We start from the raw sequence: 27,606 nt of genomic DNA, 5'->3' as shown, positions 1-27,606 counted from the left end.
CAAAGGATTTCTTTTTTTCTTGAAGAGAGCTGGATGGGGATGGGAGAGACTGGAATGTGTTTCTTGGCTTCGGACATGGATCTAGCTAAGGGGAGTGACAGAGGAGAGATGATGAGGGAGCTCGGACAGTGGGGGACTGAATAGGAGAGATTCACTTCCTCTGAGAAGAAAGGAGGTGAGTAGTTTATGTGGGATGGAGGATGGGAGGCAAGATAGAAGAGACAGAAATGTGTATAAAAGTACAGTTCACTCTTATTGGCTTCTGTTTTCTCAGCGAAGGAAGATTAGAAAAGCCATCTGCCAGGAGTGGAGGGGTAGGATTTAGGCAGAAGGTTGAGGAGGGGGACAAAGATCTGTCTGACTGCTGATTTGGTGGCAAAGGGAGCCAACCAAAGACAAGAATGAAAATGAATGAGCAGACTCTGGTGAGGCAATCTGCACGGATGTCACTTTCTAGTCAGAAGAGTGAAGAGATGGGTTGTAGGAGAAACATATGGGTGAAGAGCTTAGAGGACTGGAAGAGTGACATTTACTCAGGCAAAAAAAGTGAGGCCAGGAGGGAGCTGATGAACCTAGAAAAAAATGGTGGTGTCTAGGCACTGGATGTCATAATGAGGATGAAGAGAGGGTGTACTGAGAATGACAAATCTAAAGGAGATAAGATTAAGGACACTGAGGAAGAGAGGCACTATGGGTAACAATGTAACCCATGGCATGGCAGGAGCTGAGGTTGACCAGTTGACTATTACCTGAACTCCTCAGAAACACGAAGTTGATAAATGACAGGAAGGAAGGGTGGAAGAAGGCAGAGCATAACATGAACTTCAAAGGAGTGGGTGGGGCTGGTTTAAAAGCATGCCAATATATTTAAACACACCTATAAAAAGCACCCTGATCCCACCTTACACCCAATAGCATCATTTCAAGGGGCACAAGTCGTGCACCCTAACAATTGCTTCTGCAAATACCTCATCAGTTACCACATCACGACCACACAACAGTAGGAGAGGCAAGGTGAATGACCCCAGTAGTATCCATTCCCTCCAACTGGATATCTCAGAGATGTCTGGAGACTAGATTAAAATAATTGGACCCAACTCTGCCACTGTCTTCTAAGAGACGTTCCCTTTCCAGAGAAAAGCGCTCACCTACTTGTGATAAGAGAGTGTGTTTGGGTCAACTGATTACACTGTAGGAATATGATTTCCTAGGTGCATAAATATTTTTTAAAAAACATTTTATATCACTTTACCTCTGGATTTCTATGGCCTGCAACATTTTTTACAATAAAAAGTAAGGAAACTCCTCTCTAATGAATGGCAGGTTTAATTATCCATTATGTAGACATCATTACTTTGCTTCAAACAATAGAAAATCAAGAGGTTTGAATAAAGAAATCATTTATGATGGTAACATTACATTCCCTTTAAAAATCAACTAACTATTCAACTTCTGGTGGAGTTACATAGAACTCTCACCAAATCCAGGGGCGACGGGAAGGAGAATTTAGCCGAGAGAGCAACGCTCTGGAGGAGCAGGGACCCCCTTACCCGGTTTGCCCTATGATGTGAGGTTTGAGCTTCACGTACCCTCAACATATATGCAATGGCAGGTCCCTGTACTAACTCCTGCTATTTAAGGTCACTCTATCATCACAAAGGGGGTTGAAATGCAGAATTAGAGGTTCCTCCCCATTTATGGGACCAAGCATCAAGATAGGATATAGCGGTTTTGACAGATCTCAGTCTGGTAAACTCAGTAGCACCTGCTAGCAAGATTGTCAGTTCTTAGCAACTCTAACAATATAAGCTCACAAAGCAGCTATTGATCAGTGGCGACAAAGGGCCTCTGTCAGGCCTGCGGAGCTGCGGAGTGTGCCAGGAGAGCTGGGCTGTTTATTTGTTGACATCACCCTGGAGGGGAGCATGGCTGCTTCCTGGTGCTCATTGCTCCTCAGGCAAACTTGAAATGTGAATTTACTGATTAAATAAAGCTTTTTTTTTTTTTTTTTTAATTGAGGGCAGGTTCTCCCAGTGGATTTCTGCCCTTCAACATAGCATAAACGTTTAGAAAAAAAGTGGGATTACCACTAGATAGATGGTGATTTGTTTCAATTCAGGGACAGGTATCTAAACATTTCCAATATTTTTAAACTTTGCCACCAATGAGAATATTCTCTGTTTCACTGCAAACCTGCCGACAAGGAAGCTTTGTCTGTAAAAATAGGTGTGATGGCTACAACAATACAGAATTTCCTTCTCAGTTCTTTTGACCTCGGATTACTGAAATTTAAACCAAATAAACATTTTAATTTCTAACAGACAGATGGTATGAAGATTAAAAAAAAATCATTAAATCAAGAGCAGTCCCAGGGCCAGTTGGGACATCACTGGATTCCACACAGGGTCACACAATTCCCCACAAAGAGAAGACCACCTAAGATGCTAACAAAATGAAGGTAAAGGTTGTTGACAAAGAATGGATTTGTAGGCCATTTTGAGGACAGATTAACTTGTTTCAATATTAAGAGAAGCAGGCTAAGTAAATTCACCCACTCATCTACTCCTCTGTTTACTATGTAGTTTGTGTAAGACGCTGCGTTAGGCAGGTGGTGGTAACCATGATAGACAGTGCGGACCCTCAAGGAACCAAGTCTCCTGGAAAGTTTACAACCCAGTGGAGCTTTAAATACCTTGATGCTATGGACCCATACATTAAGGAACCGACATTAAACCTTTCCCATATTTTTAATGGGAACACTGTAAGGACTAAACCTTAAGCATCAAAGAAGGATATTAATTTTGGGGCTGAAAAAAAAAAACACAAACAAAACCCAGTTAACATTTCTTTATAAGCCCATGGTGTACAGCTGTCTTTATAGGATTTCCTTTTTGCCTAAACTCATAAATCTGTATAAATCGATTTGGAATGGATATGAGAGAGTAGGAGAAGATAATTCTTAGGGCCTTCCTGAGTCAGCTATAAACACAGTTTAAGACAAAGTTTGGAAAACCCTAGTGCTGGAGTAGAATTTTGGGGTCATTTCATGGGAGAACCTGTGAATTCACCCATGTGGGAACTGTCATTGCCTGTTTCCTTGGGACCCTGGGGATTTGGGAAAAGGACATTGCCTGAGGCAATGCTGTTGGCTCCTGCCTTATGTAACTGTATCTGTATCTTTCCATACATTCTACAATTAAAGAGACAACACAATGTCTAACTTTTGTACTGCCATCTTTCCATTATTCACATCACTGTCCTATTGTGACCAAGCAGGTTGGTGTCAGAAGTGAGATTAAAGCCAAGGACTCCCTCACGCCCTTGCCAGATGCAGCCAGCCATTTTTCAGGTTAAGTACTGGATACCTGATGAGATTTTAAATGTGAAAGAAAATCCAAGGGAGCTGATTTTTCTTTGATTCTCACTGAGCTAACACTTTTTTGTAAATGTCACAGACTCAGAACTAAAAAAGGAGGAGGACTGAATATGTCAAAGGCTTCAAACGTTGGAAAGCAGGAATAACAAAGTTGATATAAAACTCTGTCACTAACCTTTGCTTTAAAAAGTGGCCAAGATGGAGACTGATTTCACATAAAAATTAACTGTGAGAATTTCTACTTTAATATGTGCACTAAGTATTATCCCTTATAGTCAGCTGAACCTTGTAACTTTGTCATTTAAAAAAAAAAAAAAGATATTCAGAGGACAGAAATTAAAAAATAATTTTCTAACTGTATTAAGGACCCCCTTTCTGGAAAGCAAATAGTCTTTAATTAAGACGAAGCTTGATTGATATAAGTGTATCAAAATAATCATTTCTTGAAACTTATTTTTAGAAAATGATTGTGTACATATTACACAGCCAGGCAAAACAGCTGAATATCTAGACCAGATATATCCAAAATAAATTGATGACTGAAACTGTAAATATCATAATTTCTAAGGCAAACTACATTAAACTTGTGCTAAGACAATACAATTAAGGGTTAAAAAACAACTTTTCTACTTCCGGCTTTTTTTGTTTTTAAAGGGAGATGATGACCTTCCCCATCTGAGATAAACAGGAGAGGCTGGCCGAAAGCCCAAGGCCTTTCTAAGGAAGAAAAAAATACACATCTGCTCAGGGTGGACTTCTGAGTTGTGGCCATAAGTTATGCAGCTGCTGTAGTGAGAAGATTGGGGGGAGGAGAAGAGTGGGGGGAGAGAAACCTAGGGTTTGAATTTTCCCTATTTTAGTAGAAGGTAGAAAATGCAATAATAAGTAAAATAATGTTTTAAAGATGGTGTAGAAATAGAAGGGGTTAAATCCTGTTCATCCCTGGATAGATAGCAGAAAGCTGCAAGCCTGAGCACTTGTTAATAAAAGGCCTTAAAAAAATACAGACTGCGGACTCCGGTGCACTGAGACAGCAACCTCTGAGCTAACTACTGCATCCACTCAGAAAGACAAAAGATAGTGAATATTGATATGCTGATTTCCATAAAGCAAGTTCCATTTGTATTAATTTTGTATCTTGTCATTATCAACTTAGTTTTGTTTTTTTCTCAACGCAAGTCCCAGGTTTCAACAGAATATATCAAATAAAAAGCTCAATTATTACTATTCCCCAGGTAGATGGTTAAACTAAGCAGATTGGTGAGAAGGAGGAGATGAAGACCATGTGTCAAACAGCAGATATTTAACAATAACTTACAATCCATGGCCCCAGCAGATCCAGCTAGAAAGACTAATGTTGGTCAGCTCATCTAGATTTTAGTGAAAGTCCACAGCCTATACTTGGGGATATTATTAGATCCTATCTATGAATTATTTTTGAAATGCCTCGTGATTCACCTCTCTGGTGATCATGCAGTTACACAGAATGCAAAATTGGGGTTGCATGATCATTTGATTCATACAAGCACATTGGATATTGGCACTACACATGTCTATGGTTGTAAATTTCTGATTTCTGGTTTTTGTTTCCTTAGTGTGAAAATAAACACCTTTGAAGATGGGCTAAAGATGTTTAAACATTATTTTAAAAACTATCTGGGACTATCACCCTGTAATGCAAATATGAAATTTCAGTTACAAAAGTCAGACTTCTCAGTGTGCTCGAGTCTTTTATAACGTGATGTGGGGGCACCCCAACAGTGGTGTCCAGGCCAAGCCTCCTCAAAACTGTTCCACTTAAACTGGGTAAAGTTTTATTGACCTGGCTGTATTCACTCGCATCTTTAATTGATTGTATATACACTGCTGTAATACTGGGTAATAAATACCTGTGTATCTTCAAAGGCGTTTACAGATGATAGTAATTGCTGTTTAACATTAAAATGGCCTGAGGTTCTTTTCGGTGATAACAACACCTGTTTCCATTGGGGGGCGGGGGGGGGGGGGGGGAAGGAACCTCAAGGAGAAGGAGCTGGGTATTTCCCACGCGCCCTTTCATATCTCCACCCTGCTCTCCAAGGCCGCCTCCGGGGACTGCACCACTGAATTCGCCTTCAGCTTCCGACTGGATTCAGCGCCAGAGAGGCTCCAGAGGAGAGGGTGCACGGAGAACGCCATCTGTTCTCCTGATACCTCCTGGCTGGGCCTCCGGCTGGTTACCTTCAACCCTCTCCCTCAGGTCTCGGCTCTCATAATGTGGCCCACTCCTGCCGCTGTTCTCCCCATCTGGCAACAGCTTCCTCCTTCACCCCTCCTGGCCCACGTATGGTAATGGCTTCCAGCTGTTGCTGTCCCCAAGGCTGCCCCATCCCCGTTGTTCCCCTTATTATTGCTCAGACCTTTGTTAATCCTTCCTTCGTTAAGCTCTCCCCAAACTACTCCCTTTTCAGAGTATTTCTCTTTTTCTTGCTGGGGCCTCAACTGCCACAGAGTTCAGACCAAACTTGAAAGATTTAAGATTATTCCTTTCATTGTCTACTAGTTTTATGAAATGCTATTTCAGGTACTACGTGTCCTATATTTTTGTATCCTATGAAGCCAACATTCGGGAACTTGAGACAAGAATCAAAATTAGAGAAGAGAAAGGTCTCTGAAGTTTTAGGCCACACCATCCAATATAATCTTCAGAAATACAACACACAACATGGTGCAGTCAAGACAGCAGAAAACAAAACACAAAAACTCCCACTGAAACAAGGCTAAAAAGAGTTAAATTCAAAAATCAATATAACTTGAAAAAAGAGTATTTTTTTTTTCTATTTTAGTCTACAATAATTTAAGCAACCTCGTCTAGCGGTTATGGGGAACAAAGCAATGCGCACTCGATAGAGACCAGATTCCATGCGTAGGACAGGAAAGCCAAAGACAAGTGTGGATCTCTTGTCAAACAACAAGGACAATTCCAGAAATGTACGCTGGTGTTATAACAAAGCCACATACACCAACCCAAAGAAGGCTCAGTTAAAAACTCAATAGTGACAAGTTAAACATGAAACAATAACAAGCCATTCGTTATAATCAGTTGAGCCTAAAAGAGTTATACATACTATTACTTCAAGAAACAAATAATATAAACCTTGCTTTAAAAAAGGAGTATATACCAATAGTCATCAATTAACTTGTGCTCAGTTTATCATAAAAAATGAGGTTAGAAAAAAAGAAATGAGGTTAGGAGTGAAAAATGACTTCTTGATTTAAAAAATAAAATCCTGTTTTTTAATTGATATGCCTTCCCCTGGCACTGAATGGGTATTCCAAGCCCATGTCTCTTGTGGTCCTTGAGTCTTTGTCCCCCGTTAGTCTCATGGGCACACGCTTGGGTGTTCAGAAAAAGCACCCAGATCCAGGCAGGTATCTGCAGCTACACACAGACAGGAACAACAAGGGGAAGGTCAAGCAGAGCCTCGGGCCTGGAATCAGCAGGGCGTGATGTGGTCAAAGGGAGCGGTCCTGAACACTGCCCGGAGAACCTGGGTGCTGCCTGGCCCCGGGCTCCTGTGGTCTGAGGCCCCAGCATTTCTCTGGCTCGGCCTCTCTCTCACTCCTGGGACACTGGAGTCCGTGGAACCCAGTCTGTACCCTAGGCGAGCCCTCTGCTGACTGATCGTTAGGAGCCCTCCCTGCCCCAGGGGCTCCTGCCCCACCTTCCCTTTCTCACCCTGCTTTCTCACAAATTCTCTGAAGGCCCTGCCTTACCTGGCACCCCTTTGTCTTTTCTCCCGTTCAGAGCTGCCTACCGTCATATCTCTGAGGTTCAGGCTCCCCTAAAATTACCGACAATGACTGGTGGACACCGCTTGTTCTCAGTTCTGATTAGGGTTTGCCCCATGGAGGCTGCTAACTCAGACACCATTCACGGTTCCTCCTCTGCTGGCCCCTTCCTGCTGTGGTCTGCTTTGCTCCCAGCATGCTGTGCGGTGCTCTTTGCTTTTAGCCCCAGTGGGAACTCATGCTGGTGTTAAGTTATTGGAGACACTGCTATGTACAGAAAAGGCTTGATTATTCCTCTGGACCCTGTGTTTATCTTAAAATTGTGTTCTTCACAACATGTTTTCTTCACTATACCCTGGTGTGAATTATTTTTTTTTAATGCCAATCAAGTACAAAAATAACTCCCCCCCATATCTCATAATACTATGAAGCATTTTTTTTCTTTTGTATCAGCAAAAAAAGGCAATCCTGTGTATGCTATGAACAAGTTTTCAATCTGGCATATTGAAGAAAATGAGGAAACTTCAAAATTCTGGATTTTAAGATAGAAAATTCTTCTCAGGGTCATCTCTACCTTCACCTCGTCCACCTCTTCCTTCATTGAGCGGAGGAACTGCCCAGAGACACACCAAGAGCAAGAAAGGTTCAGATGAGCCTCACTTTGGGTTGGAGATCAGCTGTAGTGTTTGGAAGTAGGCATTTGGTTAGATTACTAATCTTAGGGGCCATTCTACAAGCACTGGCTGTAGACATCGTCCACAGCAACCTTGGAATAATAGCCAAGTCAACTCATTACCTAATGTCATGTGAAATTGGAAAGATTGGGTAATTTTCTTTCAAAAGAATGTTTAATTTATGCCAAATGTTTTTGGTTTTTTTAAATATATATTTTTATTGATTTCAGAGAGGAAGGGAGAAGGAGAGCGAGACAGAAACATCAATGATGAGAGAGAATCATAGATTGGCTGCCTCTTGAACACCCCCTACTGGGGGATCGAACCCACAACCCAGGGCATGTGCCCTTGACAGGAATCGAAACTGGGACCCTTCAGTCCCCAGGCCGGCGCTCTAACAACTGAGCCAAACCAGCTAGAGCTGCCAAATGATTTTTCAAGTAGATTATTTAAGTGGAAGGCTTATTCATGGACATATTCATAGTGCATATGGTTCTTTTTTTTTCTTGGTTCTTAATATTAGTCCTTTACATTTATTGCCTCTTTTCAAAAACTACATTGCAAGCAAAATAAACTATAATTTACAGACTACTGCAGAAATACCTAGATAATTTTTTAAAAAAAAATCTAAAGAGAAGTCTGAACCTTTGTGGTAGCATCTGGCAAAGATTCTAGGGAGGAATTACGGTTTTTTCTCATCAGATTCAATCTTCTTGCCTGCAGCACACCCACCCTTTCTCAACTGAAGCAGGAGGGGAAGTGGCATTTTATCTCTTTGTATCATAAGTCCTACCTAATAGCAAAAGGCGCTATTATTAAATAGTTATTATTGGGCAGAAAGCCATACTGCGTGCAAAAAACAACTTGAGTCTCATCAACTACAGACATCAGGGTATCCATCAATGTGAAGAGCCCATAGAGAATTCTTAAACATCTAAGATCCATGAAGTTCTCTTTAGATGTTAAAAGTCATTATCTAATATTTATCTTCCCTCCTATGAATATGGCAAATTAAGTAATAGTAGTACATTTAAACAAAATTTTTAAACAAATGATAGAACATTTGATAATTTCTCATATTGATTACAATAATAATTTACAAATAGCACATCAAAAAGGCCTAAAATAATACCAGCAACTTTCCTTCCCCACAGAGGATCCAAGGCAACCAAATCAATAGGCCTGGGATTGCCAAACACACCTGAACGAATGTGGGCAGGCGCAGACAGTAAGAGAAGGTGCACCACGCGACACAGAGTAACGCGCAGACTCTGGTTAGAATGGAGGATGACTGTCACACCCACAAATATTCCCTCCTGACCCCAGAAGCCCGCCCTCCCTCCTACCTGTCTAGTCAGCATACCCATCCCATTCAGGACATCCTCTGGCTATCCTGATATCCCCTCTGGGCAAGGGAAGCCTTGTCCAACCCAATCTCATGTCTGTTCAAGTCATTCCATAAATACCTTTGGCAAAGAGTAACCCACCCTTTGCCACATACTGAGGGCTGTGGGCAACTTTCGCCAAATTCAGCTCATGTGCAGGTTAAGACTCTGTGCATACACATAAAAGACTAGCTTAGGTAGCAACTTGGAGGGCAAAGAAAATGCCCTGTGGTTTACACGAGTCTCTCGTCGACAGGTGTGATAAGTGCAAATAAACCCGGCGACGCCATACCTTTCTTCCATGGAAACCTCTTTCATCTGCTGGTGTGGTTTGGTGCCCTCCATTTCCCTGATGCTCACGGCATAGATCTTGGTGGTGTAATCAATAGCCTTTTCTCTGGCAACATCACTGTCATAGCCTCCAACGACAGAAAGGTGGGGAGAGGAGTTGGATGGCCACGGCTCAGGAGGGGGTGGAGAGGGAGGTGCGGGTGGCACGCGGCTGTGGGGACTCACCTCCATCCTCTTCGGCGTCGGTGTCCGACTCCTCGCTGTCCACCAGCTTGCTCTCCTGCGTCCCCACAAACTCCCTGGTCCAGATCATCAGGGCCGTGTCGGCGCCCCCTACCGTGAGCAGCACGGAATCATTGTGCAGCCACCTCACGTTGGTGACATGGGCGCTGTGCCCCACGTACTTCTTGAATCGCGCGTGCTGGCCCTGTGAAGCCAGAAACTGGCCATTACCCCATCGGGAGCCCCGCGGCTCCTGCCTCCGGGTCGTCTCACCCACGTCATTCTCTAGAGTGGCTTCTACTGGGCACGAGTGAAAACGTTTAGGCAGCAATTCCCTTACCTTCCTCTAGCCTGCAAGCTCTATGAAGGCAGGGAACAGGTCTCGTCTCCCCCTAAAACATTACCTGGCTCATCACAGGTCCCCAGTAAATAATTTGTAAGGGAACAAGTAAAAATGTTGGACTATAGAGGTTATTTCTGGGAGCGTAAGGAAGTAGAAGAAGCCTGTTTTTGTTTCTCTCAAATATCAAATGTGGGTTCTCCCCAGGGCTCTGGCATAAACCCCTGATTGCGAGTCTGGCTGACATTGGAGATCAGAGGTGTCCTCCCAGTCACTCCCCACAGTGGCTTTTGTACCACAGCCCAGACTGGGGCTGATCAGCAAGGGACTTCTAATCCTGGGGCCTCAAGAAAGATTTGAAACACACACACCGGTTTCTGCCATGGACCCTGGAAACACTTTCTGACACCAGAAACACTCGACTAATGGATTTAAAAACAAAGTAAGCTGCTTTTCAACAAACACATTCGAGTCAACAGAACCCAGGTTGTTAGTAATTTCCGAGAGCTCTTCGGAGTGGCGCTCAGGCCCCGCCAGGCTTAGCCCAGGAGGGGAAGGACACGTGAATGTGAGCGGTGGCCCGCCCGCCCGCCCCCCTGCCCGGGGCAGCCCGGACAAGTGATGGGGATTTGCAGCTGACATCAGACTCCGGCTTGCATTTCTGGCTCAGGAGCCAGAGTCTGGTTGGCAAAAACAGCTCCGGCATGAGCCATTTAAAAAGGGAGAGTTTTTCCATCCTCTGGCAACTCCCGGGGAATACCTCCCCAGTGTGGGAAGCTGCATGTCCTTTCTGAAGTCCTGGGAGGGCCGTCAGTGCCCCAGAGGAACGCTTTATTCAATAACTGACAAGAGGCTCCCAGAGGGGTTTGGACCGGCGCCCTGGGGAACCTAAAACCGCCACAAGCAGGAGGCAGGCAACAGGTGCAGGGGAGTGTGTGACTTTAAAAGACTCTTGGTCGGATCGCTCTGGATTTGGCCGACCCTACCTGACAGCAGAGTGGGCCCGCCCACTCGTCAGCAGAATGCTGAGTCTAGAGGATGAGGGAAGCAGGCAGGTGGGCCGCGTTTCCAGGAGGCCCTCCAGAGCCACTAGCTTAAGACGGGGAATAGGCAGAGCCAAATAAGGGTTTCCCCCGGGAACCACCGTGTGACCAGATGAGACCCAGAGGCACGGACGCGAAGAGGACAGTCAGGGTGGCAGCCGCTGTGGGTCCTGCCAGTCTCCCTGCTGGAAGCAAGAACCACGCCATTATGCAAGCTGGGTTCTTGAGAGAAGGAGAAAGTAAGAGAATTTGAGAAATGGCTCTCCATACTCACTCACATGAAGGAACACGGGGTTTTTAGATGGGGGTGGAAGATAGAATCCAAAAGGAAAGGGGAGGGCGGGGGGCGGGGGGAGGAGCAGAAGGAATATCCTAAGATGATCAATCCGAATCTTTGCAGAGGCAAAGAAAGTGGACCAAAGGGGTAAGAAAAAGGGAACGTTTCCGAGTCAATTCCAGCAAAGGGTGATTCAAGATTCTCACAATAGGAAGCAGGATCACTGCTCCATGGAACAATTAAAAGGAATTCACAGTTCCCGGAAGGTTCCAGGAAAGCAGCTGCTCCCCGGGAGGAAGAGGCGGGCAGGGGTGATTGGCGGTTCTCTTAGGGCCTATGGGAGCAGCCTCCTGAAGAGCTGGCACGGCCAGTCAGACGCCCTGTCCTTCTGGGTCATCATGCCAGATCCGGCATTTCTGCTACAGCCATCAGGACTCACTACCACGACTCTCCTCTTCCACCAAATACTGAACGAGTGGAGAATCTGCCCCGGCCAGAGTGGCTCAGTTGGTTGAGCATCATCCTGTGCACCAAAAGGTCACCAGTTCGATTCCTTGTCAGGGCACATGGCCAAGTTGTGGGCTGGGGTGTGTACAGGAGGCAACAGATCAATGTTTCTTCCTCACATTGATGTTTCTCTCCCTCCCTAAGAAAATCAATAAAAACATATTTATAAAAAAATATGGATAATCTGAAATATGTCCCCAGAGCAGTTAACTGTTTTTAGGTGAGTAATTTCTGAGAATATGATGAAAATTATGTACCCTCTCCCCACATCCACAACATTTCATACAGTTTCTCTGTATGAAAAACTTGCCTCTTTGAAGAACAATTCTTTCTCTCTCTTTAAAAATTCTCTTGAGCCCTGGCTGGTTTGGCTCGGTGGATAGATCGTTCAGTGGATAGAGCGTCGGCCTGCGGACTGAAGGGTCCCAGGTTTGAATCCAGTAGGGGGCACATGCCCAGGTTGTAGGCTCGATCCCCAGTAGGGGGCCTTCAGGGGGCAGCTGATCAATGATTCTCTCTCATTATTGGTGTTTCTATCTCTCTTTCCCTCTCCCTTCCTCTCTGAAATCAATAAAAATATATATTTTTAAAAATTCTCTTGAGCCTTTGACATTCTGAGAAAGAAACGGAAGAACCTGTGGGTTTTAAAAATGGAAATGACATGGTGATATATATATTTTTATCCTTAAGTTTCCTTTATTACACTTTTCCGGTGGAGGATATGAAGTCACTAAATTACTGGCGATTTTACAATTTTGTGAGAGAGAAAAAAAATATACAAATGAAAAAATTCAACAAGGGGTCATCAACATACAAGTTCTTGATACTAAACACTAAATTATAGCTAATTTCTAGGTGAGTAGGTAGCATCTTTAGGAATGACAAAGTCCACAGAGCCTTAAAAAAAAAAAAAGGTGAGAATTTAAAAAAATGACATAACTACAGTAAAAAGTAAAAGTTTGGGATACTTCCCATATGGTAAGCATTATTCTAAATGTTTATAAGTAATAATTTGTATAATGGCATAGTATCCAACTAGAGAAAGATTTGTTCCCACCTTACAGAGGACCCAACTCTGTCACAGAGATTCTAAGAAATTCCCCTTAAGTCAAACAGTTAATAAATATCACAACCAACACCTAAATATGACAGCCAACACCTATCACAGCTTTAGAATGGAGGACATGGTGATATTTTAAACTCTCCAGTCTAGTGGAAGGGCATAGCTTTGAAAAAGAAGGGCGGATATGGGAAGCGATCAGCGAGCTTGTCGAAGGACAGAACTGTATGTGGTTTAACTGGGAAAATGGGTGGGCTCTGGCAAAGGAGAGTCTATCTCGTGGAGGCTGGAAACCATGTGATTGTCAGGGAAATAATAATGTCATCACAGAGATTTTAAACTATGAAACTGAATATATAAGTGTAGGGAGCCTCGGACTGACCTGCTGGCAAAGTCGCAAACAAGTCCCAGCTTGGAGGGCACAGCCCTCTAAGCATAATTAAGCTTGGTCTTGTGACTGCTCCCTAGATATTTCCTGGGTAGCTAATGGGCTGTGGGAGGTGCAGCAAGTGCTACCAAAACAAGTGAAACTTACAAGAACATTGTAAATTACCTTGTTTACCTCTGACTATAAAATAAACCATCAGCTTACAGACTGGATCTGTTCTGTGGCCTCAGCCAGGCACAGAAGATCCACCCAGAGCCTAGACCCAGCTCATTCTCTTTGTCTGTCTTTTCTTCATCCTTCACCGGCCCTCCCTCAGGCTCGCGGAACCCTTGGCTGTGCTGGCGCGGCACATATAAGGACCCATGACTGTCATGAAAGAAAAATGCTCGGAAGACATACCTAGTAACTCATAGGAAGGGAGAACAAGGAAAAGGGCCAAGAAGAAGACATCACTTTAGAGTCTAACAAATGGAACTTGATCTTTGGACACAAAGAGAGATGTGTGGTGATTAGATGTCACCAACACTTGATGACATGGAGCTCAATGCTAGAATATTGCAATGGGATGCTGTCTTAGTCCGGTTGGGCTTCCATAATAAAATATGACATGCTGGCTTAAACAACAAATTTATTTCCCACCGTTCTGGAGGCTGGGACATGTAAGGTTTGGTTTCTGGTGAGAGCCTTCTTCCTGGCTTATGGACACCATCTTCTCACTGTGGGCTCCATGGCCTTTCCTGGGTGCACTGGTGCATGGAGAGAGAGAATGTGCTCTTTGGTGTCTCTAATGAGGGCACTAATCCCATTGGATGTGGGTCCCACACTTATGACTTTATTTGGCCTTAATTGTTTTTCTAAAGGCCCTGTTCTCAAATATAGTCACATTGGGGGTTAGGGGTTCAGCATTTGGATTTTGATAGAGACACATTCAGTTCATAACAGATGGTCAACTTTGTCTAACACACCCAGAGCAGTGGGGTAGTGTAAACAGACAGGTGGAAATAGTCATCAAGTTGGGTCTATGTATTTGGAAGGAAAAGTGTGCCAGAAAATCATATTTTAAAAAAGAGGAGGAAGAGAAGTGATACTATCAATGGTTTTCGAATGCTTTTAAATTATGAAACTATTTCTTCAACCAAATGTTACAAAGTAGTACTGAAGAATAAAAAGATAAGTAATCCAATGTAAAACAATGGACAAAAGATCTGTACTTCACAAATGGCCAATAAGCAAATGAAAAGCCCTCAGCATCATTAGTCCTCAGGGATATGCAAATTAAAAACATAAAGCCCTCATACTACCTACACCCAGGACAGCTAAATTTCACAAGTCTGACAACACTGATGTTGGCAGCTAGAACTTGCTTATATTTCTGGTGGGAATGGAAAATGGAAAAAGATCTGGCAGTTACTTAAAAAGTTAAATACACATTTTCTCCTATGACCCAGAAATTCTACTCCTACATATTTACTTAAGAGAAAGAAAACATATGCCCACAAAGACTTGTCCATAAATGTTCATAGCAGCTTTATTATAACCGAACAGTGGAAAAACCAGGTGTCCATCGATAGCCATGTGGATAAACAAACTACTGTATCCATACAGTGGCATTCCACTCAGCTATAAAGATATGACTGACTGTTCTTACCCACAACAACATGCAGGAATCTCAGAAACAGCATCTGAGTGAAAGAAGCCAGACACAAAACAGCACCTACTTGACTATTCCATTTCCATTTATGTGAAGTTCTGGAACAGGTACAACTAACCTATGATGAAAAAACACTGGAATATTTTTTTTCATCTGAGGGTAGAGTGGGGGTAGAGACTGGCCTGGAAGGAGCATGAGGAAACTTACTGGGGTGATGATAATGTGTTTGGACAGGTGTTTGGATTATGTAGGTGTGTTTGTCTAAGTTCATCAAAAGGAACCTTAACACTTGTGCATTACAACTGTATATAAATTTTACCTAAAACATACCACAAATAAACGTTGAATTCTAGGTAATGATATGCATAGTAACTCATTAGGGGTAAGTATCCTGATGTCCAAAATCTATGCTAAATTGTAGACTCTAGGTGGTGGGGTTCACTGTATCATTCCTTCACCTTACCTGTATGTTTGAAATTTTTTTTAACAAACTGTTGTAAAAAAAAAAATCTTACACAGAGAATCAACATATGAAATAGAAAACACAGTGACTAGTTGAAGCAGAAGTGGGGTCCCAGGCCCCTCCCACTGCCCCCTATTCTGTTTCCTGGGGTGGTCCCTGAGGAACACAGGGTGACATTACTATAAACAGCACACCTGGTCAGGCTGGGATGGGGGTGATGAATTCCAGGACCAACAATAAACCTAGCCCTGGAGCATGATGCAATAGCATTTTGGGGATTTCAGCTATCTGAATATAGGCCCAAACCTTAGTCTACCAAAGCCAGGACATCCCTAACTTGTTCTGCTAGCAGTCTCATTTCAAATAATGTAAAAGTAGCAAGGAAAATTGCTACATAAAAGGGAATTCTGATCAAATAGGAAGAGCTGGTAACTGACAGTGAAGTGTTGATCACTGGGAGTGAATCTCAGAAAAGACCACCAAAAATTATTTCCTAACCAGATATTAACGAATGAAAGAGGAGAGAGGAAGGCATCTAAAGATACCCAAATGGCTGTGGAGGGAACTGGTGTGTTCAGGTAAATGTACAAATGAGAAGAGGAGTGAAAAACAAGGATGAATACAAAAGTCTTGCACCGACAACTCTGATACAGTTTTAGAATATTAAAGTAAAAAGCTAAGAAAACTGAAAAGGAATTTCTGTATATAAGGCTAATAAGAAAAATACAGAAACACTAGGAACACTTTTTAGATCAGATGGTTTAATATGAACAGAAAGCAGACTTACTGCCTTAAAGAGAATGCTCTTCAAACCAGGAAGGACAAAACAGAGCGCATGTACCTGAGTACAGGTACCTTGCAATGTGACCACAGGAGTAAAATCAGGAATGCCCAAGGAGTTTAGAAACCAGGAGAGGCGACATCGAACACAAAAAGGCTCCTCTATCTAAAAGGGAAAACAAGTGGACTCTGGCAAATATTGATTCATGAGTTGATGCAATCTCTGGAAAATTCTAGCGTGAATTATTACACAGAAGGTCTTATAAGCACTTGGAAAAGGAAGCAATGATTACTGGGCAGCAACAGGGCTTCACTGTGAACTGACCCCACGTTTTCCATCGGTTGGTTTGTTGGAAGGGGAGATTAGGGACACCAGAGACACACTCAATCTGGCTTTTCGCAAGATTTGTGCCAAGTCTGTAGTGATGTCTTGTTGCACTAGAGAGGGAAAGGTGAGGTCCAATACAGCACAATCAGATAGAGGTAAATGTCTGTTTCTGACTGAAGAACTGAAATTAAATGTGTGCACGAACAACAGCATGCCAGATTGAATGGGGGCTCCTGGCTGAGGCAGTTGGATGTTCTAGTCTGTCTTTTTTCTTTCACGTGACTTAGAGCTCACACTGGTGAAATCACAGGATGACGTGAGGCCGGAAGGGAAAGTAAATACTCTGAGAAAGTATTTAAAAAATGTTGACAGGCTGGAACAATGAGATAAAATGAACAAGATAAGTCTTATTTGGTACAAACATGAAGTTCTGTCCTCGGAATTTAGGAAGTTAGTTGTGTACGATGGGGGTTATAACCTAAACATTTTGGGCAATGACGTCTATGATTCGATTATATAGGGTGGCAACCAAGAGCTGATGCCATTTTAATTTAAATTAAAACAAATATAAAATCAAGACAAGAAGATGAAAGTCCTCCTGTACCCTGAGCTGCTCAGAGGACATCGGAAGCACTGAGCTCAGTCTTAGATGAGACAATCTGAAATGGAATAAAATGGAGTGTGCTTCCCGGGAGGGGCAGCTGGAAACCATGTCCCACGGGGAACGGTGAAGACCTGGGGATGGCAGCCTGGCGAGAAGGAAGCTCTCGGAAGCCAAAGGTGGCCCTCCTGCGTCTGAGGCCATTAGAGGACCCGAGTCAACCAAGGACGATTCTGAAGGCAGAGCTTTGGCTGAAGAGAAAACATTTCCGTTCAAGATAGAACAGAAACGTGTTAACAGCTGGGACTATTTTCAATGAATGGGATGCTTCGGGAGGTTAAGGAGTTCTTCATCTCGGGAAGTATGCCAGTACATGTTAGAAAGACACGGGTCCAAGAGGTTCTGAAGAAAATTCTTACATGCCGTTCTGTGAGGTGTTGGATTTGATGACCAATGAAGGCCTTTCAAGGAGAAATCCAATGCCACAGACTGACTCAGATTAGTAAACATACCATCATGAAGCTTGGTATTTATACAGCATACATAACGACGGCACTGTAGGCAACATTGTTGATGGGTATGCCTTCAATGTTTAAAAATCCGCTTAGGTATAGTACGTAGATTTCGGGGTGCTTAATGAGACTGAGCAAGTATATATATATAATAAAGTGCAATATTACCTTGACAGGATACGAAAAAAGCTTGACGAACCCGAAATCATCTCCAGTGGCTAAGAGGGAGCAGTCTTTGGTGAGACTGGCAGCGTTGACGTCGGTCACATCGCTGTGTGCGGGCCAGATCCCTTCGCAGGTGGGGCCCAGGACGCAGGTCCACGTGTCCCACTCTATCTTCTCAATCTTAAAAAGAAGGAAAAGAAAATTAATGTATTTTTTGCACAGCCTAGAGATCTTTAGTTTTGTTTAAGAGGAACCATTTGAGGCTGAGTTAGCGCTAAATGATGACTCCGCCCACCTCAGGCACCTGTGTTGGGTGCTGAGGTACACGGTTCTAAGTTGCATTTTAAAGTGCTACATGTACTGTCTTAATAAACCAGCACTGCAGTCAAATATCCATAGTCTTCTCTAGATAAGATGAACATTTTGGGAATTATGGAAATTCAATGCTAACATTCTTTAGTTCTTACCTAGATATTTATCATTGTACTAGAGGCCCGGTGCACGAAATTCATGCACGGGTAGGGTCCCTAGGCCTGGCCAGCAATCAGGGCCCATCAGGGCTTCCCCTCTGGCTGCCAGCAGACACCCAGGACCCGGGCTTCCCTCACAGCCCTGGCTTTGTCCGGAAGGTCGTCTGGAAGAATGTCTGGTCTAATTAGCATATTATGCTTTTATTATTATAGATTATTATAGATAAGCCATATAAGCTAGATCAGGGTTTCTCAGTGAAAGCACTATTGACATTTCGGGCCGCACAATCCTTTGTTGTCAGGGGCAGCGTCCTTGTCCTCCACCCACAGGATGCCAGTAGCACCCCCTCCCCAAGTTGTTCCCAGACAGCCCCAGTGACCCTGGGGCCCTTGCTCCCAGTTGAAACCACTGAGTACACTGATCAATGAGATTATTTAGCAAACTATTTTAAAAAGTTACAAGATATAACTTTTTATTTTTTATGGCATGCTTCCTTGGAGGAAAGAATAATCAGATTCTGCAGCTAGCTCAATATTCTTTATGCTCTGGAGAGACTATCTGAAGAGCTGTTCACACTGATATGAATGTACAGCATTTCGGGAAGCCTTATAACATGAATTTCCCTCTTATGCGTATTCTTTTACATAATAATTGTTCATCTATATCAAGTTGCATCCTCTCTCCCTCCCCCCATCATTTGGTTAAACTGCACTTTATTTTAGTGTACTTATTTGGGGGCACTGGAACAGGATGGGAAAATAAAGGTGAAGTGATGTAAAAATGATGCCTAATATATAGAAGATACCCAGGTAAGAGTCACACACAGAGCCCTCCAGATTGGGATCACAGTTCCATGGTCTTATTCTCTTGGAATCTATTTCCCTATATGTAAAATGATATTGACAACCCTCACACAAGGCTTTTGTGAAAATTAAAATGCAGCCATATGAAGTGCTTGGCACATTCAACTAATGTTCAGGGAATGAATGACACAATTAAAAATATCCCCTACTCGCGGCTATAAATGTTTCTCCATATGGGACAACACAAATGGATCTTGATAATATCATGCTAAGTGAAATAAGTCAGACAGAAAAGGACAAGGAACATATGATTTCACTCATATGTGGGATATAAAACAAAAAGCAACAAATGAACCAACAAAACAAAACAAACTCATAGACACAGACAACAGTATGATGCTTACTGGAGAGGAAAGGGGGTGAAGGGAGGACGAAGAGTTTAAAGGGGTCAAATATATGATAATGGAGGGAGACTAGACTTTGGGTGGTGAATATACAACATAATATACAGATGATAGATTATAGAATTGTACACCTGAAACCTATATAATGTTATTAGCAATCATACCCCCAATAAATTTATTTTTTTAAGTTAAAATGAAGACTGATCAGAGGTGAATAAATTGGAATTGGAGGTGTGAGACCAATTGATCAGTAAACAATTTCCATTAATACAGTGTCATCATGTACAACAACTTGTTTTCCTAAGTACTGCGCATAGACTTCCTTTAGAAATGAGGAAAACACTATGAATGTACGTGTGTCCAATTATCTCCGAGACTACTTGACAATACTGGGATAGTTTATATTACTGGCAAACTGAAGAGAGAGGCAGGTGCTTATTCCCTCAGTAGTGTACTTTTACCCATTTTCCTCAAAGGAAGCAGTATTTCCTTTTCTTTCACCAAAGTTTACATTGCCAATACATAAGTCAGATTGTCTCCCGGGACTAATAGGACATTCTTAGAGCTCAGACGAGCAATGACCTTTTGGCCATGAGGGTCATTCTCTGGAAGCACTGTGCAGCTAGCTTTCAGGAAAGAGGCAATTCGTGGATTCAAACATTTTATCTAGGCTTTGATTTCAACAATTAAAAAGTATGTATGGGCCTAAGGACATGAGGAAAACAAGGGAAAAAAAGTCTGATAAATCAGGATAGCCAGATCGTGGATAGCTTTTGCTTTGAAAGATCATTTGTCTTGTTATTGTTGCAGAAAATATTATTACAAATAGTAAACATTGAGAAAGTATGTTTCAAAAATTTACGTTTATAAGAAGCTTTGCACAAAATAACATGTTGAATGGGATGAACAGAATATGTAGCATCTAAATGCTAAGAATATGTAGGATCTTAGTCATTGTCATCAGGCACAGAAAAATTAAGGAGAATTTGAACTGTGCATTGCTACCTCACTGGTATCGGAAATCCATAAATCCCCAGAAAGCAGGAAATCAGACTAAGCAACCAGATTTAAGAAACTATCAAGTATAAAGGTATACTAAATGTAACCCATATTAGTGGATAACAACTGATAGGTTTTATTAAAAATATAACCCATAATAAAATAAAAATATTAGTGGATAAGAATTGATTGGTTATATTAAATCTTTATGAAATATATATTTTAAAGTTTTGTGTAAACTGTTACCTCTGAAGGTCTTATTATATGCCGTTTGCCTCTTGGAGCTTCAAAAAAGAGTTGTTCTTTGGCACCTGAATTAACTTGCAATAATTTTCCTGTTATGACAGAATGAAGTAGAGAGACGATTAAGCTCTTTACTTATTTCTTTTATTATAAAGTGGCTGCAACTATTTTTATTCATTTTAGTCTAAGTTTCATGAATTGAGTAAATACATGGTAGATATTCCAGAAGTAAAGGCAATTACATGCCATGGTACAAATCCCAAAGCTATGATTTTATTGAATATGGACCTCATAAAATCTGACCTTGAACATCCTTCAAGAATAGAAGAATCATGTTTGCTACGCTTTACTCTGTTGCACTGAAAGTAGCCATTTTTCCAAAGCCTGACAAAATCCACTTTTTGCTCCTTTTTCCTGTTGCCTCCCAGCAGCAATGTAGTCAGAGCAGACTGCTTTGGCAAGAATTATGGCATCGGAAGTGAGAGCCTTGCTGCAAGGATTCACATTTACTCCAGTCTAAATTCTCAATGTGCCCTTTCAAGCTTAGAAACAGGAAGATAAGGACACACAAAATAAACTACGAATGCTCATTCCCCTCTCCCCTCCCACCTTACTTGAAAATTTGTAGAGAACTCCAAGACTTTCCCAAAACAAAATGTTGAGCAAAAATAGTCTTTCACTGTGATATAAACGTATAATCTTGGGTTCATTTTGATTAACGTTGAAAAAGATAAGATTTCCTACTTTCCCTCCAACCACATCAATAATCCTTTATGGCTTGAAATTTAAATGACAAAAAATAGAAACACTTTATAGTATTTCTTCAGCATGTATATACATACACAAATAGTATTTCCCCCCTTTCTGTTTTCCCATAACTGTTTATATCTAGTAGTCTTAAAATGTCCTTTCTTGGAAAAATAATACCAAAATAAGAACTTTGTGGGGTTTATATCATGTTCTTTAATGGGGGTCACGTGGACACCACCTAGGTCTGAGATCTCGAGTGGCTAACCTTCAGAGTTATAGATCTATTTCTAAATGATTCATTAAAAACAAGGCTCTCGCCCTGGCCAGTGCGGCTCAGTTGGTTGGAGTGTCATCTCGGGCACCCAAAGATGACAGGTCCGATCCCTGGTCAGGGTTCGTGCAGGAGGCAACTGATCAATATTTCTCTCTCACATTGAAGTGTGTGTGTGTGTGTGTGTCTTCCTCCCTCCCGCTCCCTAAGAAATAAATTTAACCTTTTGCACTCGGATGTCGAGTGTGACTCGACACGGTTAGCATCGGTAGCAGGAATCGAGAAAAAAGCAAGCGAGTGCAAAGGGTTAAATCTTTTTGTAAAAAATAATAAAAATAATAAAAACAAGGTTCTCTTAGTTCATAACTGAAAACCTCAATCATTCATAATTTGCTGAGTTTAACACGGTGGTGAGGGGGTTTTGACTTAGCTGTGGGGAGCAAGTGAATTTGAAAATGTTTCCACTAAAAATGGGCATTTTCCTGACCTTTTGGCTGAACACAGATACACAAATGAGAAAAGAAAAGGAAATTAAATTAGCTTTGGCTATTTAGCATTATAAGAAAATGAGTAACCAATATTTTTTCAATGAGCAAATATATATTTTAGGACTCTCAAGAGGGATTGCAAGTAACAAAGGACGTGGAAAAGGATTCAATAAAAACATTCTTTGAATATGGCTAATTTTAGAAGATTTTTTGGCCACAGGATACTAACAGAACTCAAAGGATTCCAATTCTCAGATGATCCTAACAACTCAGTTTCAAAGATCACACTTAGAAAAACAAACCAAAGACTTTTAAAATAGCTCAGCGAAGTCCTTTAGGGTTGTAAGAATATTGGAGAATCTAAACACCAGAGAGCAGTATGAGAAGTGCTTCGCAGAACCGGAGACACGTGGGGGACCTGCCCAGCCCAGGTCCCCTCCCTGAGAACTGCCCTCCACGTGACCCAGAGGCTGAGCTGGACAAACTCTCTCCAGGAAAACTGGAATCTGGAGGCTGACTGAGATTAGAAGCGAGCTTTGGGACTGAGGGTGGCATTCTGGGGCAACAGAGAGTAGGCCACATGCAAATGAATTAGGGAAAGCCCGTGGGTGCAGACAGAGGGGCCAAAAGCAGACACTGAAACACGGCAGGAGAGGAGGGGAGAGGACCTGCCGGCCTGGTTTCTGGGTTCTCCAGTTCATTCCGAAAGCCAGTTCCTAGGCAGATGTTGGTTCCTGTTATTTGGAGTCTATGCCATATGCCTATGTCTCTCCATAAACTCATCCTTTATTATTATTTTAAAATTGAAGCTGGATTGAGTAGGTTTCCGGTTCCTTGCAACCCAACGACATGAAGGAAAAAAAAATTTTAAGTCAACTATTCGTGTTAGGAAGGTGGAATTATGGGTGTGTATTTCCCCCTCAATTTTCTTTACTGCTATTATTTCATTGTCCTTTTTTTTTTTAGGCATAGAGGAAATATTTAGGTCACCGCTTCTTTTCCCACTGCCTGCTGCCGTGTAATAACTACTGAAATATTCCGAGGACAAGAGCAGAAACAGAGCAAAATGTTGTATAACCCATGTATAGATAATTCACCCCTGAATAGAATAACAGTAACCCCATTCTTTCAGAATCCTCACATTTTTACTCACTAGAAATGTCTACTCACACGGAATGAGGAAACTGAAAGATACAGATGTCCTCATTTCTAAGTAGGTACAGGACATCACACATCCTGCAGGTACACAGAGCTTCCTAGTCCACAAAACGATTCCCACACATCACCCCAGCTGGTACATTATTTATGAGTTAGAACAATTCTAAAATTGGTGCTAAATGTACCAAACATATCAGGCCATTGGCAATGAAAATGGGAATGAGATCTATGGTGGCTCACACTGTTAATTGTTGAAAGATCGCATAGTCCCGATATCTCCAGAAATGAACTAATAGCAGCCAGAACATATCCTTCCATGATTCCTCTCTCTCTCTATGTATATTTCTCTCTCTCAAGCATTCTGTGCAGGAGCTTGCAGTCAGGGGTAGCTGTTGTTTCTGCAAAGGCCCGATGCACTTTTTGATTTTCCTAGGACCTGTGGTTGCCATGGACACGAGAGGCTGCTGAGGCTGTGCCATTCCCCACCAGAGGAGCCAGCTGGCTCCGGCAAATGTGTTCCCTCTTTTGACAAGATCAAAGGAATGAAACAGATTCCTGCTCCTCAATTCTGCGGTCTATCCTTTGCAAACCCTCGGGGCTTCTCTGTGAAAGCGAGGCTGGTCTTGAGGCAGCCTGGCCCATTCTGGAGGGCAGGCATTTGCGGCACACGGAGATCAGGAATATAAGAACACCGATATAACACATCGCATGACAATGAAACTGGACATAAACCAAGGAAGATTCACGGGCACACTTGCTGTTATTCTCCCGATGGCCTACCCCCTCCTCGCCCCTTCCCCCCCGACCCAAATCAGAAGTATTCTGTTCTCCTCTCAATCCTAGAAACCATTGGTCCAATCCTCTCATCTGACTGAAGGGGCCACTTAGGAAGAGAGGCGAGGTGGCTTTTTGAAAACCTCAGCATCTTAACTCCCAGTCTCTTTCCCATCACCCTGGACCACAGACACTGGCTTTGGGCAGAATTTTGGAAATAGTGAGGTCATCTCTTTCCCTGCAAAAGTGACGATTCCACATTGGGTGACTTTAATAGACCTTCTCCTAGGCCCGTGGTCGGCAAACTGCGGCTCGCGAGCCACATGCAGCTCTTTGGCCCCTTGAGTGTGGCTCGTCCACAAAATACCACGGCCTGGGAGAGTCTATTTGGAAGAAGTAGCGTTAGAAGAAGTTTAAGTTAAAAAAAAATTTGGCTCTCAAAAGAAATTTCAATCGTTGTACTGTTGATATTTGGCTCTGTTGACTAATGAGTTTGCCGACCACTGGCCCAGGCCCTCCACGGGGCAGCTCACTGATCTCGGCCAAGATCTTGTTCTTTCCACCTGGGATTTACTCTTTTTTTTTTTTTTTTTTACAGAGAGGAAGGGAGAGGGAGAGAGTCAGAAACATCGATGAGAGAGAAACATCAATTAGCTGCCTCCTGCACACCCCTTACTGGGGATGTGCCCGCAACCAAGGTACATGCCCTTGACTGGAATCGAACCTGGGACCCTTCAGTCCGCAGGCCTGACACTCTATCCACTGAGCCATACCAGTCAGGGCAATTTACTCCTCTTTATATTGCTAACATTCAACCCAGGGCTTACACATTCGAGGAATTAAAAAAATAATCCTCTCAAAATGTGAGTCAAACTACAAGGAGATACCACCTCACACCAGTTGGATGGCTGATATAAAAAAAATAAAACAAAGCAGAAAACTCCAGAAAATAACCAAGTGTCGGCAAGGATGTGGAGAAGTTGGTGGGAATGTAAAATGGTGCAGCCACTGTGGAAGACAGTATGGTGGTTCCTCACTTAAAAACTGATTTATCATTTAATCCAGAAATTCCACTACTGGGTACATACTAAGCACTTTACACTAGGTTCACAGCAGCCAGAAGGTGGACACAACCCCAGTACTCACTGACGGATGGATGGATGGACCAAATGTGGTGTGTACATACTATGGAATACTGTTGAGTCTTAAAAACGAAAGGAAATTCTGACACATGTTACAACATGGATGAATCTTGAGGATATCATGCAAAGTGAAATAAGCCAGTCACAAAAAGACAGATACTGGTTCTACTTAGTACCTAGAGTAATCAAATTCTTAGGGACAGAAAGTGGAATGGTGGTTGCCAGAGGCTAAGGAAGGGAGAAAGAGGAATTATTGATTAATAAAGTTTTAAGTTTTATAAGATGAAAGGAGTTCTAGAGATGGATAGTGGTGATGGTTGCACAATAATGTGAATTTATTCAATGCCACTGAATTGGACTCTTCAAATGATAAGAGGGGAGGGGTGTTGGGGCTGAGTAAAAAGGGTGAAGGAACAAGATGTACAAATTGGTAGTTTCAGAGCAGTTAGGGATGTAAAGCACAGCATAGGAAATATAGTCAATAATATTATAATAACCAAGTACAGTGCCGGGTGGGTACTGGACATATTGGGAAATCACTTTGTAGAGTATATGACTGTCTAACAGTGTACTGTACACCTGAAACTAAAGCAAAACAATGTTGAATATAAACTGTAACTGAAAAATAAAATAAAGAAAAATGGTTAAGGTGTTAAATTTTGTTATGCATCTTTTTTCACAGTTAATAATTTTAAAGCCCTGGATGGTGTTCTCAGTGGTTAGAGCATCGCCCTGAGGACTGAAGGGTTGCAGGTTCGATCCCTGGCCCCAGTTGGGAGTGTGTGGGAGGCAACCGATCGATTTGTCTCTCACATGGATATTCCTCTCTCCCTCTCTCTCCCCTCCCTCCCTTCCACTTTCTCTAAAAATCAATGGAAAAAAATATCCTTGGGTGAGGATTAACAAACAAAAATTATAATACTGATTTTAAAGAAATCTTCTTGATCAAAACTTATTCCTCCTATGTCCCATTTTCTTGTAGCTCTTCACTCCCTAATATGTAAATAATTAATTGGTTTTAATCCCCCCATGGTCATTGTAGTTGTGGGATTTCACATTGTGTCAGGTAGTGTGTGTGTGTGTGTGTGTGTGTGTGTGTGTGGTGAATTTTAAACAAAATTCCCCATACTCTAGCCTATGTCCACATAAGGCTGGCCCTGACTGGTTTAAATCTTTCTCACAAGAAGGCATATCTAGGCGTGTTAGCCAGAGAGTAAACAGGAAGAAATCACTGCTTTTGTTTTTCAAACAATAAAGCGGCGAAGTGGCTGCTTCCACCTGCCCCGTCAGCCTCCTGGCTCTGAGGTGACTGTCGGGCGCTGTGTCCTCAGGCGGCTGGTGCCCGGCCCAGTCACAGACGCCAGCCCAAGCCCTCGGCACTGTGTCCAGCATGGCCCTGACAGGCGATGGGAGGGACTTATCTGATCTCCTTTTGCCCTTGTTGGGACTTGCAGCTCTTCCCTCCTATCTGGTGCACTACATAAATATGCCTGCGGGTTGTAAAGCTCAGGTAAAGTCCAAATTCCAGGGCAGCAAGCACAGTTACTACTAAATACCTGTCTTGGCAGAAGGATCGGTTTATGGTTCCTACTTCAAGAAATACTTAAAATATTCTGGCATCTCTGAAGTAACCTTTTTGGTTGAGGCGCTCATTACCCCCCTTTTTCCTGGTTTATTTTAGATGCTTTCCAACTCCAGGCTCACTCACCCTCCAAAAGCTGGTGGGAAAGGCCCCGTCCAGGAGTTACCTAATGCTATAGGATAAAGTGCAGTGTCCAACTTCCTTGCGTGGCATGACGTCAACGTTCCTTTACGTTCTGTCTCTCCACACTCGCTCCCTTCCCGCTCTCAGCCACTCAGCATTACTCACTGTTTCTTAATCACCCCTGCTCTTCCCACGTCTTGGGACACCACGTTCCTTCGGAGCCTGGAATGCGCGTCCTAGACTTTGCAATCTGGTGAATTTCTGCTCATTCATCCTTCAAGATCCATCCCGAAGGCCACGCCTTCTGTGAAGGCTCCGTGGATTCTCGCCGGAGCTCTTCCTCGGAGCCCACCCTGGGCTGGGTGCTCTTCCACCACAGTACACTGACCCTTCCCGGAAAGGTGGGACCCTGCCCTTTCCTAAAGGCCTGCCCCCGACTAACATCAGCCCCCCCTACCCCCCAGGATGGGACTGAGAAGTGCCCCACCCTGCAGCACTGCTGCTCCACCTGCAGTGCCCACTGCTGACCTGCCCATCCCCGCCCGCCTCACCCCTTCCTCGGTG

General features: G+C 42.8%; 1 protein-coding gene across 2 annotated transcripts in view; it reads right to left on the bottom strand.

The window, feature by feature from the left end:
- The window catches only part of EML6 (EMAP like 6), a 195,213-nt gene that overhangs the window by 22,519 nt on the left and 145,088 nt on the right, over window positions 1–27,606 (bottom strand). For both annotated transcript variants that reach the window (XM_054728320.1, XM_008162130.3), the window contains exons 24-27: window positions 20,758–20,846; window positions 17,838–18,014; window positions 9,723–9,924; window positions 9,499–9,625 (exon numbers count right to left, since the gene is read on the bottom strand). In XM_054728320.1, the coding sequence (XP_054584295.1) occupies window positions 9,499–9,625; window positions 9,723–9,924; window positions 17,838–18,014; window positions 20,758–20,846 (595 nt within the window). The remainder of the gene's footprint in view (window positions 1–9,498; window positions 9,626–9,722; window positions 9,925–17,837; window positions 18,015–20,757; window positions 20,847–27,606) is intronic.

Source organism: Eptesicus fuscus, chromosome 16 (genome assembly GCF_027574615.1).
Source record: "Eptesicus fuscus isolate TK198812 chromosome 16, DD_ASM_mEF_20220401, whole genome shotgun sequence".
Classification (NCBI taxonomy): Eukaryota; Metazoa; Chordata; class Mammalia; order Chiroptera; family Vespertilionidae; genus Eptesicus; species Eptesicus fuscus.
The sequence above is the reverse complement of the archived record's forward strand: the minus strand, read 5'-3'. Positions and strand labels throughout refer to the sequence as shown.